Here is a 13,644-nt window from a genome sequence, read left to right as displayed (position 1 = left end):
GAACGGTAGTTAGCGAGTTAAGAGACTATAAGTACATCATGTTTAAATTAAATAGTCGAGATCGAGTTGAGGAGAAGTTTGTGTCACCTCTTCGGAGAAAAGTTTTAAGTTTTATGTACCTAATAAAGTGGAGTTTTTGAGGCGTGCAGATTAGCGTTTGTGTTTTTTTTTGTTTGCGTCTGTTTAATGGAAAACGCAATGTAAGACTGGAGATTTGGATTATTGACATTACAAAGTAATTCAGAGTTTATTGAACCTGTTTCTATCGAGCGCTTGCATGCGTGGTATTTGTCGCTGGAACTATTGCCACTTTTTATTACAGCCATTATTGAATAAATGTTTGTTGTGTTTAAATGAAAATAATTCTTTACGCTGGGTTTACGTTATCATTATCATATATCCGTCTATATCAAGCGTACGAAGTCGCGAGGGAAAATCTAGTTTAGTGGTAAATCTGAGGAGTGGCTCCACCTCCGAGATAGTTTCCTGTCTCTGATGTAAGCAAGAGCAGAGTGAAGCGTAAGTTCCGTTACCTTCGGGGATGCGTCACCGGTTAAGTACCGACGTTATTTGAGGAATGAAGCTCACTGTGGATAATTACAATGTAGCGTGGGACCAGCCAATGACTCGTTACAATAACAAGCACGTGGTTTTGCGCAACCATATCTCTCCCGACAACGAAGGGTACATGTGACGAAAGGAGACGCTGAATCGGCCAGCAGCGGAACTCTATCCTCATAACCATAATCAGCGAAAAACTTGAGAGTGATATTCTAAATGAATGGGATAGGTTTCACACTGATGAAGACGGCAAGTTTCCAACCTTCGAAGAATTTCTCAACTTTCCTTAGAAGAGAGTCACTTTCCTGAAAACTATTGAGATCAAGAAGGAGTAATCCAATAAGTGCAAGGAAATTCCATAAATAGGCTTTAAGAAGCAAGGAATGTATGGGCAAGTAGCCAAACAAATTCTGGAGTGCTACTCATGCAAGGGAGCATATGCAATGTACAAATGTGCTAATTTTTCCTAGATGTTTGAGTATTTAGATAAACTTCTTTGACAATTTGTGACATTTTTTGACGTTTCGTCAACCTTATCTGAAATAAACTAATTAAACAAATCGCCTTTGAAGTGAATTGATAGTAACCATGAAAACGCATGTTCTATAACTGTTACAAAATAAAAATGTTAGCGAGTTTGTTGTTTTTTATGTTATCGATTTAAAAGAAGTATAATAAAAAATATCGTTCATTACACGTCCAGAAATGCTTTTTCCGTGCTTGCATGACTTTGCCACGCGCGCACGGAAAAAGCCTGTTTCCGGACTCCTAATGAAATGTACTATTTCATTATACCTCTCCGAAAATACTGTCTTTTCATGTATCCCAAGCGCACCGAAAGTAGGGTTTTCCCGTGCGAGTGCACTGGAAAACTTTTTCCCGTGCGCTACGAATAATCAAGTTTGCCATAGCTATCCCTATCCCCATGCGTTGCCATGCATACCGCGGTTTGACTTTGACATATATGTCAACCGATTTTTTACCATTGTGTTAAAAATGGATTTTGGTGAAGTCGAAATTCCCGCTAATATATTAAGAGAAGCTGCAGAAACCAGTTCTCAACTATTACCAGCGAAATGAAAAGAGAGATGCGAAAAGGAATATGAAAAATTTCGTAACTGGTGCGTTGAAGAAATCGTGAAAAGAGTACGTTATGGAGTAGGTTTTCAGTGATTAAGAATATTCTTGCGGTAAAAGAAAATGAAAACGCTAGCAAATTGTGCAAAACCATCGACTTTTCGAAGCGTCAGACCGTCCGCTATATCCCAAAAAAATCAATAGTTCTGTATAACAAGGGAGCAATTTTTGAATGAAGCTGATGCAGAATAAAATGGTTATTACTTACTAAGTTTATTTTAGTATGCGGAAATTTGTAGCAAGATGCAGAGATACAATTTGATCGACTATTGATGATGTGTTGAAGATAATGGGGGTTTAAGGGTCATAAGACAAGCAACAGAATTTGTTGTCAAATTGGATTTGGACTTCAATGTAAATAATTATTCTCCGTTATTTTCGGAGAGGTATAATGAAAAATATCGTTCATTACACGTCCAGAAAGGCTTTTCCCGTGTTTGCATGACTTCCCGTCATGCGCCCACGGGAAAATCTTCCTTTCTGGACTGGTAATGAAATATACTAATTCAATGATTATAATAATAGTACGGGAGGTAGCGTCCTATTTGACCGGACCATTTTCGCAAAGTTCATCTTTCTACTATAGATTTTTGATCCATAACCTATCAACGATAGGGGCGTCAGCTGGTTCAAAAGCGTGGCTTAAGATGGCGAGAGACTGCGAAAGATGTAAAAAAAAATTGTTTTTCGGACCATTTTCGCAAAGCTGAAAATGGTATATATAATAGTGTACAATGTAAAAAGAGCATAAATAACTGTCAGCTGATATTTAAATGTGGCAAAACCTGTTAGCTGGGCGTCCAAAGTGTAGCGTAGTGTTAGCGCGCGCGGCGACTTTAAATTTTGATGACCCAGCTAACACATTTTTCCACGTTGTCGTGTCAGCTAGCAAGTGGTTTCCTTTTTTTTGCGCCATAAACTGATGACGTACTCATTTCCATGCATGCTGATGTCATATTATTGGAGAAAAATATGATTGAAAGAGAATACATGAGTAAAATGGTATCACATACTGTATAATAATATTATACATGAAACATTGTATTTTATAATTTGTAACGTGCGTTAAGGACATATAATAAATCAAAATAGACAAAACAAACCAAAAAAAGGAAACTAATAGCCCTAACCACGGCTGCGGCTGCTCACGGGGAGACTGTAGGTATGATTGTGTGTGATTATCTTTCAGGCGCTACCAACTTTTATTTCCCTGTTAGGGAGTCGTGCCCAAAAATTAAAAAATAGCCCTCTTGTGGTCGAGGAAGCTAAGGAGAAAATAAGACAAACACTCCCGCAGACCCGGTCTGTTTTCTTGTAACGCATTTTTTTAAGAATTGTCTAAGAAATGTGTTATTGGTTGCGTTTTGTCCTAACAGGAAAATAAAAGTTAGTAGCGCCTAAAATAATCTTACACAAACGTACCATAATCTCTCCGTAAGCAGCCGCAGCCGTGGTTAGGGCTATTAGTATCCTTTTTTTAGTTTGTTTTGTCTCTTTTGATTTATTCTATGTCCTTAACCACGTTACAAATTATAAAATACAAGGTTTCAATTTATGTATAATATTATTATACAGTATGTGATACCATTTTACTCATGTATTCTCTTTCAATCATATTTTTCTCCAATAATATGACATCAGCATGCATGGAAATGAGTACCTCATCAGTTTATGGTACAAAAAAAAGGAAACCACTTGTTAGCTGACACGACAACGTGGAAAAATGTGTTAGCTGGGTCATCAAAATTCAAAGTCGCCGCGCGCGCTAGCGCCCGCTAACGCTACGCTACACTTTGGACGCCCAGCTAACAGGTTTTGCCACATTTAAATATCAGCTGACAGTTATTTATGCTCTTTTTACATTGTACACTATTATATATACCATTTTCAGCTTTGCGAAAATGGTCCGAAAAACAATTTTTTTTACGTGTTTCTTAGCCTCTCATACCATCACGCCACGCAGTCGCGCCAGCTGACGCTTGTTTTAAGTGTTAACTAAGTAAAAACTACCAGGCAGAATAAAAAGTAATTGTGCGAAAATGACCCGTAAAAATAGGACGCTACCTCCCGTACTATAGATAGGAACGAAAATTCTAGTACACTCTTCCGTAGCTAACTTTGATTATCAAAAGAAACTTGAGCTTAGTCTATTTTTCGATAGTCTAGGTACAATGAATTTATTACGCATTCACATAGTGTTGTTAATTTTTTGCATGAGTTTTTATAAAATACCTGAACTCGTTCCCCAACTTCACAAATACTAATAAACTTGTCTGCCACCTCCTTAGATCTTGACACTTCAATTCTGAAACAGCACAATATAGTGACAATGATTTTGCGCAAAACAGTATTGGAACATCTCTTTGTTTGGCGATTGCTTTGTAACCTACTATCACTTCTCTTTGTAGTATGAACGGTGACGGAGGAGTGGTGGAAGCGTACCAATGTATAATTACCTAACATCCAATTAATATGTAAAAATTGAATTTTACCGTGTTCCGTTGTCTGTATAGAACAGATTAGTGTGCAATTTTTGTGAATAGCTTAATTAAAGTTCATTCAGGCGAGTACCCATAACTAGCCAACTTCGACCCCATACTGCATGCTAATATTTGATTCATAAGGGTAATGAGATTTTGTACGTCGCGTCGGCGACGGCAGATTAAAGTACATAGGTAGAACAAACATAAAGTATTTCAATTTCAGTTCAATACCACACACGACCGTATGAAAGGAATCTATCGTTTTTGTACTTTAAGGCGTTATACACGGCGATGCTATACAGAAATGTACCTTTTGGTGTGTTTTGAACAACTCCCTAAAAAATATATGCCTTCTTACAGCACATTTCATCCTTTAGTTCATTTCAATGGACGATAATAAAAGAATAAATTGAGGAAGCTGAATTGAAAAAAGATCTAAAATGAAGACACGCATACTGAAAGGACTATTAGTTTTCCTATTATACAGAATATTCTGGGTTAGCGTAGCGAACACAAAGTGCAGCTTTTTGAAGAGCGTTCATTTGAAATTGCCCGCAGGATTCTTTTGCTTTTGACGTACTGGATTTCGAACTTAGTGATTCGTTTGAAGCTTTTATCGGTCCTAGACGTGAAACATATATGACGGACTCGTAATTGGATCTAATCTGTCTTATTTATTGTCAAGTTTATCGAATGTGGCATGGACTTCCATAAAACTTGGACGTAGTTTTAAGAATTCATAACAATTTATTGTCAGTTTCCGGTGACAATAATAAAATGAAATATTATTTAGGTCCTACCTGATGTTGCATTCTTGAAATAAAGTATAATCTTAGCGATCGCAAAATGTGACGATCCGTAGAATAAGGGCTAATAGCTATCACACTTTTATAATCAGCGAACCGAACACTTGGAAGTCGATAAGGTCATCAAATTGTATGGAGTAAGTGTACACGGCTATAAACAGGTAAGCGCATCCACAGAACTATTCCCTTACCTATTCTAATTGTGAAGCTCAGTGTGGAGAGTGTCGTAGTTGATATACGTGTTATGACATGCAATGAAGAGTGTCGAAAATGCTTTTTTCTATTTCGGTGTCACAATGATGATTTTGTACAACTGTTTTCGGCCGAAAACAGTTGTACAAAGACAGTGATTATAGTCGTTTTTTTTGGTAACTCATCTCTTAAGTTGGCAGTTACTAGTTAGTACAAGTAGGTACTTCGTTGGGTACTTCCATGTTTGAACTTCAAAATGTCAGTCTTACTACGCTGCCAACCTAAAATTTAACGGCATAAAAAGTGTTCCCAACATAAAACATGTAGTTCTAATGTTCCCTATAGTTTCTGATAATGATTTTTTTAATTAAATTAAAGCACCGAAATAGAAAAAATAGTATGAAAAACGCGTGTTACAATGCTTGATTGTAATAGTCCTATCTCGCGGACACTCGTGGCTACGCTTCGCGTCGCCACTCGTGCCACAAGATAGTCGTATTACAATAGGTCGCATTGTAACACTTGTCTTTCAATATACTATTTTCTATTTCGGTGTTACAATGATGATTTTGTACAACTGTTTTCGGCCGAAATCAGTTGCACAAAGACAGTGATTATAGTCGTTTTTTTTGGTAACTCATCTCTTAAGTTGGCAGTTACTAGTTAGTACAAGTAGGTACTTCGTTGGGTACTTCCTTCCATGTTTGAACTTCAAAATGTCAGTCGTACTACGCTGCCAATCTAAAACTTAACGGCATAAAAAGTGTTCCCAACATAAAACATGTTAGTTCTAATGTTCCCTATAGTTTCTGATAATGATTTTTTTAAATTCAATTAAAGCACCGAAATAGAAAAAATAGTATGAAAAACGCGTGTTACAATGCTTTATTGTAATACTTCTATCTTGCGGACACTCGTGGCTACGCTTGGCGTCGCCACTCGTGCCACAAGATAGTCGTATTACAATAGGTCGCATTGTAACACTTGTCTTTCAATATACTATTTTCTATTTCGGTGTCACAATGATGATTTTGTACAACTGTTCCGAAAACAGTTGTACAAAGACAGTGATTATAGTCGTTTTTTTTGGTAACTCATCTCTTAAGTTGGCAGTTACTAGTTAGTACAAGTAGGTACTTCGTTGGGTACTTCCATGTTTGAACTTCAAAATGTCAGTCTTACTACGCTCCCAACCTAAAACTTAACGGCATAAAAAGTGTTCCCAACATAAAACATGTTAGTTCTAATGTTCCCTATAGTTTCTGATAATGATTTTTTTAATTAAATTAAAGCACCGAAATAGAAAAAATAGTATGAAAAACGCGTGTTACAATGCTTTATTGTAATACTCCTATCTTGCGGACACTCGTGGCTACGCTTCGCGTCGCCACTCGTGCCACAAGATAGTCGTATTACAATAGGTCGCATTGTAACACTTGTCTTTCAATATACTATTTCAATCGGTATAATTAGGTACATCATCCATGCGTACACTTGCTAGCATTTTTGCTTTTTTGGTGTTGGTATTGCGAGAGATAATTTAAATAGAAACAGGATCTTTTGAAAAATATTAGAACAACTGTAGGTAGGTATGCTGAAGTTTTCTGAGATCAAAGGTGAGCAAGTGGACGATAATCCTCAAAAATTAGTAGAGAACTAGGTTGTGAAATGTGATCATGGCACTTCACAATGCTCTTACTTGATCGCTGTTGTTTCAAATCAACTGGTATAAACATTGGAAATGGACTTCTCAAGTTTATGTCGTTGAAAATTCTCTCGATAATTATCATTTTCTACAACTGTCAAATAAACCCGTCATTTTCTGACGCATTTTGAAACACGAAGTACTAGATTTTTAAACGGTTATGTAATAAGTAGGGTTGCCCTTGACAACGTGCGCGAAACCGTCAACAATGAAAAAAAGTACCTATTTCCCACATATGACAAGTTGAACTTAAATAGCAATAGTTATTTATATAACAAGAGCGCGAAGTTCAATTTCGCGCATTGAGACTGAAGGTATTTTGACGAGGCGAAGCCGAGTCAAGATATCAGTCAAATGCGCGAAATAACTTCGCGCTAGCGTTATATACAATATTTTTTCTACAACTGAACCGATTGTTAATTAAATTGCTGTTTAAGTTCAACTTTGTCCCGTGCGCGAAATACTTTTTTTCACTGTTGACGATTTCGCGCACGTTGTCAAGAGCAACCTTACTTATTAATTAACCGTTTAAAAATCTAGTACTTCGCGTTTCGAAATTCGTCAGAAAATGACAGGTTTTTTGACAGTTGTAGAAAATAGTTATTTACATAACAAGAGCGCGAAGTTCAATTTCGCGCATTGAGACTGAAGGTATTTTGACGAGGCGAAGCCGAGTCAAAATATCAGTCAAATGCGCGAAATAACTTCGCGCTAGCGTTATATACAATATTTTTTCTACAACTGATCCGATTGTTAATTAAATTTGCTGTTTAAGTTCAACTTTGTCACGTGCGCGAAATACTTTTTTTCACTGTTGACGATTTCGCGCACGTTGTCAATAGCAACCTTACTTATTTATTAATTAACCGTTTAAAAATCTAGTATTTCGCGTTTCGAAATCCGTCAGAAAATGACAGGTTTTTTTGACAGTTGTAGAAAATAGTTATTTATATAACAAGAGCGCGAAGTTCAATTTCGCGCATTGAGACTGAAGGTATTTTGACGAGGCAAAGCCGAGTTAAAATATCAGTCAAATGCCCGAAATGACTTCGCGCTAGCGTTATATATATAATATTTTTTCTACAACTCAACCGATTGTTAATTAAATTTGTACATTGTAAATTTGTGTAAAGTACCACTTTCCATACGATTTTTCGTTAAAAAAGTCCGATAATTTCATCACTATGTAAAAAAATATTGTATATATTTGACTGATATTTTAACTCGGCTTCGCCTCGTCAAAATACCTACCTTCAGTCTCTTCGCCGACGGACACTACGCCAGTCGCCAACCGTGCCCACATCGCCGACACGTGTGCAAGGGACAGTAAGCCGAACGTGACCACAACGCGGACTATTTTTGTACGAGTTTGTATTTTTAAAAAAGTTTAAAAAAATGTCCTAAACCTACAAATAACCTAATATCCAAAGCTGCTTGGTGTCACACTCCGTCCAGTTTCATTTATAAGAGTTTGTAATTAAAAAAAAATTAAAAAAAAAATTCTAAACCTACAATAACCTAGTCCTAGCGTCCAAAACTGCTTGGTGTTGCACTCCGTACCATACTATATGAGTCGACGTTGTGGTCACGTTGGGCTTGTCCCTTGTACACTTTTCGACGAAGTGGGCACGGTCGGCGTAGTATCCGTCGACGTATTGTCCCTAGTCGGCGATATGGACCACCAAAAAATCGTGTCGGCGTTGTGGGCATTCGGCGTAGTGTACCGGCCCCCTTTCGCATCCATAACGTCAGCTATGCTTTATGTCAAAGAATCCTTTTCTAAACGCATCGATAACTGTTTGGTAGGATAGCGCGAAAGACATTTTGAACATTTATTAAAATAGTATTGTTATTTTTCTTTTATTTTTATTTTAATTTTTCACGGCCTACTAATTACTGGATATAGTGAGAAGCAAGATATCTCTATATATCTTGGTGAGAAGCTTTGAAAATCGATAAACACTCTAAATTATTTGAAATTCTTGAATTACAAAGAATATGTAAAAGATAAATACCGACATGCTTATATTGTTAGAAAAGTATTAAAGTAATAAAATCCTACATTTGATTTAATAAAGTGGTAAGTAGTTCCATTTAAAGAAATCAAGTTACTTTTGATTGAAGTTTTGAAAATTGACGGAGTGATTTCTTTTAATACAAAAGAAGTTTAACTTTGAGCGATCGGCGTATGGCGGTACATTGCGTGTTTAGAAACACTACAGAGTCACGGCCTTCTAAGTTTTATGATAACTACGCAACTTATTCAATTTTTACAGGAACTCAACTTTTTGAAAAAAATGACGGATGGCAGGTAAACAACTCATTATTTTAGATATCATGTGTACCTACTACATAAAATCACACTAAAATCTATCAAGGAATCGAAATATGCAATAATATAAAGGGCGTTCCATTAAAAAAATTGCAAATTTGATATAAATCACCCTGTATAACAATTGCAATTTTGTTGAAAATATTTTTAGGTTGTCAACAATCAACATGCCCACATGCACAATGAATTTTAAACATGTGCGTTAATAAACCCACAATCTTCCACCCACACACTAACGGCCCACCCTGTACATATAAAATTTGAAATTGAAACTTATTCAATTAATTATAATATTTACAATTTGTGTAACTGTACTCGCTCTATCAATTAACTAAACAAACCAAGGTTGCAGTTATCTATTCAATAAGGTAGGTTATAGCAAAAAATTAGTTATCTTTTGAAATTAGCATTGAATGATGTAATTTTCAGGGAAAATGTTTCCAATTGGTTCGGAGTTTGAATTTCACTACTAGGGTACAGAACACCATTGAATAAGAAATAAATTTAATAATTTATTCAATGACCACCATTGAGTGAAAAAATTTCGTTATTATTCAAAAATGACAACACAATAGAATTTCTAGCGATAGTAACAATTGTAATGTGTGTTGCATAAGAGGAGCATTACGTTTTTTATGATCATAAACTCATATATGGGACCTTGTTTGTATGAATATAATTTCACTTATTCACAGATTGACAAGGATACATTATATACAAAATTATAAATATCAGTTATTTGCAACTAAAATAATATCACATTAATTCTTTTTCTTCTTTTGAGCTTTGTCAGGTAAAATTCCCAGAGATTTCTGATATTCCTCTATTAGCTTCTCTTGTAATTCTGCCGGACAAGGAGAATATCTGCTATATTCCATACAAAATTCTCCCTTTCCCTGAGTGCTTGATCGAAGTTCTCCTGCATATCCAAACATATCATTTAATGGTACCTCCGCATATACTGTAACCCATCCTTCAGTTCCATCCGTGCCTGTTACCAAACCGTGTCTTTTATTTAACTGAGCCATAACTGAGCCCTGGAATTCATCGGGAGTGGTCACTTCCACAGCCATAATGGGTTCAAGAATTTGCCATATACCCCGTTCGAAAACTATAAAAAAAATTAAGTATGAAGTAGTAATTAAAAACGGTATAAAATATAACTATTCTATATAATTTTGAACTGCCATGAATTATTACCTTCCATCATGTTTACAACCACAAAAATGAGAATTTAAAACCACTGCAAAGTGAAAATTTGGATGGTGCAAGTGAACTGCTGCCACAGTGGACGCCATTTTAAATCTCTCTTCTGACCAATTTTTCAACTGTCTCCTCTATGTGGAGCGATACAGAGAATGACGATGGCATGACATGCTGCTTTTCTTTTGTATATCAAGTGGAGACTTACCTTCTTTAATTGCGCCTTGTGCTGCAAGACAAAATGCGTGTTCACTGGAATCCACAATGTGATGCATTCCATCAATAAGACGGAATTTAAGTCCCGAAAGTTTATTACCGGAAAGCAATCCTTTCTCAGACATAAGCAAGAAACCACGTTTGACACCCGGTATGAAGGGTTTAGGAACGTTTGTACCCACAGTCTCGTCTGTAAATTCCAAAGTGGTATTTTTTTGAGGAGGCAAAGGTTCCAATATGCCGATAACTCGTGCAAACTCTCCGTGACCACCAGATTGCTTCTTGTGCAAATAGTCAAATTCGCAAGGATGCAGCAGAGATTCGCGAAACGCGACTCGCGGTTTACCAAGAACTACCGGACAATTGTATTCGCGTTCCATTCTCTGGGCGTAGATCTCCAAATGCAGTTCGCCCATTCCAGACACGATCGTCTCTTTATTGTCAGAGTCAAAGAAGAAATGGAAGGTAGGATCTTCTTTAGTAAATCTTGCGACAGCTTTAGAAAAATTGTCTCGATCCTTATTATTTACTGGATTGATCGCCATTGACACAACTGGATCTGGTACAAATATCGATTCCATGGATAAATTGAGCTTATTATCGGTCACAAACGTGTCACCACTGGCGCAATCAACACCAAACACCGCAAATATATCTCCAGCAAAAACTTCGTTCACATCCTCCATTGTGTTCGAATGTAAACGAACTAATCGTGGAATACGAACTTTTCTCGACGTCCTTGTATTAAAGATGTAATCCCCCTTTTTTAACGAACCTTGATAGCATCGCATGTAAGTTAATTGTCCATATCGTCCCGCTTCTAATTTAAAAGCCAAACTAACAAAAGGGCTACTATCATCCCTCGCAGGATTTAAAACTATCTTCTGAGTATCTTCGCCGTCCTTTTCACAGAGAGCAAAATTATTCACTTCGCCTGGATTAGGTAGATACCTCAGTACAGCATCTAATAAAGGTTGCACCCCTTTATTTTTCAACGCAGTCCCTAACAAAACAGGTGTAAAGGTACGCTTTAGACATGTTCGTCTAATCGCAGCATGTAAATCGAGCTCATTTACAGGCTTGTCTTCCATAAATAACTCCGCTAACTTATCGTCAACATTGGACAAATGTTCAATGAGTTCACTTCTGCGGTCGTCACTTTCAGCTCGCATATCTTTTGGAATCTCATCGTAACATACAGATTCGCCAAAGTTTCCGTTGAAATATATCGCCTTTTGACTGACCAAATCGACAATTCCCTTGTGCTCACCTTCTAATCCTATTGGTAGATGCAAGAAGGCGGCATTGTATTGAAGTTTCGATCTTAACTGTGAAATTACTCTGTTAGGATTGGAGCCTGCCCGATCGAGTTTGTTGATGAATGCTAAAAATGGCACGTTGTACCTTTTCATTTGCCTAGTGACAGTCAGCGTTTGGCTTTGAACACCACCCACAGCACACAATACCAGAATAGCACCATCCAATACGCGCAATGCTCTCTCAACCTCTACGGTAAAATCTACATGGCCAGGGGTATCAATAATGTTAATGTTATGATCATTCCATATCGTATACGTCGCGGCGGATTGTATAGTAATGCCTCTTTGTCTCTCCAATTCCATTGAGTCCATCACAGCACCCACATTATCTTTACCTTTTACTTCATGCATTTCATCAATTCTGCCTGTATAAAAAAGTATACGCTCGGTTAACGTAGTTTTACCGGAATCGATGTGTGCCGATATGCCGATATTTCTAATCTTCTCAATTGGTTTGTGTTCTGCATACTTTACATATGAGGCATATCTTTTTGAATATAACTAAAAGAAATACAATGGATATAACACTAATACGTAACTAATGCCTTTACTTACTTTATACGGCTTATTACTAAAATTCGATAAAAACCGAAGTCGAGGCGCGAGTGCGATCATATTTATTAACACAACAATTTGAGATTTTTAAAAAACTGGAAAATAAAATGTAAGGTTATGAAATGTTCACATGCGAATTTTGGCAGATTCCAACGTTGCCAAGTCGAACAAGACATTTCAGAATTAAAATTTTGGTAGCATTCAAAAGAAAGCGACGCAAGTAAATGGGTGAGTAAGTATGCTTGTGCGATAAATTCGCCCCAGTAAATTCCCCTCGGAATATTCGCTACCGGCGGAATATTCACTCCCGGAAGATCTTCTCCCTCAAAATTCGCTCCTGGATGGTTTGCCCTGGAATAATTTTCTGTCACTATTACCTGGATCGAGTTTCCTTTCCTCCTTCCTTCCGGTTTTTTGATTCGATTATCGTTATTTTCGATATTAGCATTGAATAACGAAATCACTCAACAGTATTAGCATTTAGTCAACGGTATTAGCCAATATTTCATGTGATTACCTTCCTGTGTTAATACAATTTAAATGCCTTAGGCAAGTTAATGGACCATGCAAATTAAACGATGTGTACATAACCCTAAATGCCCTGATTAAATTTGACGGGGCAATCAGTCGTTTTGAGCAATTATAGATATTACAAGGGCGTTTTCTCTTTGGTTATGAGATTAAGGAATCAATTTTAATGACACAGGCTACACATAGCGAATCTTATAGGTAAGAAATCTCCTTGGGCGAATCTTCCGGGACGAGTTTTCCGGTGCGAATATTCGGGAGACGAATTATTATGAGCGAATATTTTGTGGGAAAATTCTCCAGGAGCAGATCTTCCGAGGACGATTTTTTCGGGTTGACTATTCTGAAGCTGAATCTTATAAATAAACACTAAATAAATAAATAAATAAATAAATAAATAAATAAATAAATAAATAAATAAATAAATAAATAAATAAATAAATAAATAAATAAATAAATAAATAAATAAATAAATAAATAAATAAATAAAAGATAAGAACGATGAATGAACTCTATTGTGTTTGCTTTGTGATCAGCTGACCAGTAAATCCCCAAATGGAGACGAGTCCAGGACGTACCTTAAAAGATTTTTAGCTCTGGCTACGCT

The 13,644-nt window shown here is 36.6% G+C and overlaps 1 protein-coding gene across 1 annotated transcript; it reads right to left on the bottom strand.

Annotated features, from left to right (window-relative positions):
- Positions 1 to 9,876: 9,876 nt before the first annotated feature.
- On the bottom strand, positions 9,877 to 12,638 carry LOC116182461 (elongation factor G, mitochondrial-like). The gene is made up of 3 exons (XM_031502993.1): positions 12,510 to 12,638; positions 10,628 to 12,455; positions 9,877 to 10,327 (listed from the first exon to the last, which is right to left on the bottom strand). Exons 1-3 carry the CDS (start codon positions 12,567 to 12,569, stop codon positions 9,978 to 9,980), a joined length of 2,238 nt encoding a protein of 745 aa, XP_031358853.1. The 5' UTR covers positions 12,570 to 12,638; the 3' UTR covers positions 9,877 to 9,977.
- Positions 12,639 to 13,644: the final 1,006 nt, after the last annotated feature.

The sequence above is a fragment of the Photinus pyralis genome, unplaced genomic scaffold (genome assembly GCF_008802855.1).
Source record: "Photinus pyralis isolate 1611_PpyrPB1 unplaced genomic scaffold, Ppyr1.3 Ppyr1.4_unclustered_Scaffold539, whole genome shotgun sequence".
NCBI classification, from domain to species: Eukaryota; Metazoa; Arthropoda; class Insecta; order Coleoptera; family Lampyridae; genus Photinus; species Photinus pyralis.
This window is presented reverse-complemented; position numbering and strand designations above follow the sequence as displayed.

Bases quoted from the DNA above. Each gene is read 5' to 3' on its own strand.
- LOC116182461 (XM_031502993.1), bottom strand. From the start codon at position 12,569: ATGATCGCACTCGCGCCTCGACTTCGGTTTTTATCGAATTTTAGTAAT. The intron at 12,456-12,509 runs GTAAGTAAAGGC...TATTTCTTTTAG, and splicing joins TTAGTAATAAGCCGTATAAA to TTATATTCAAAAAGATATGC. The intron at 10,328-10,627 runs GTAAGTCTCCAC...TTTTTTTTATAG, and splicing joins ACAAGGCGCAATTAAAGAAG to TTTTCGAACGGGGTATATGG.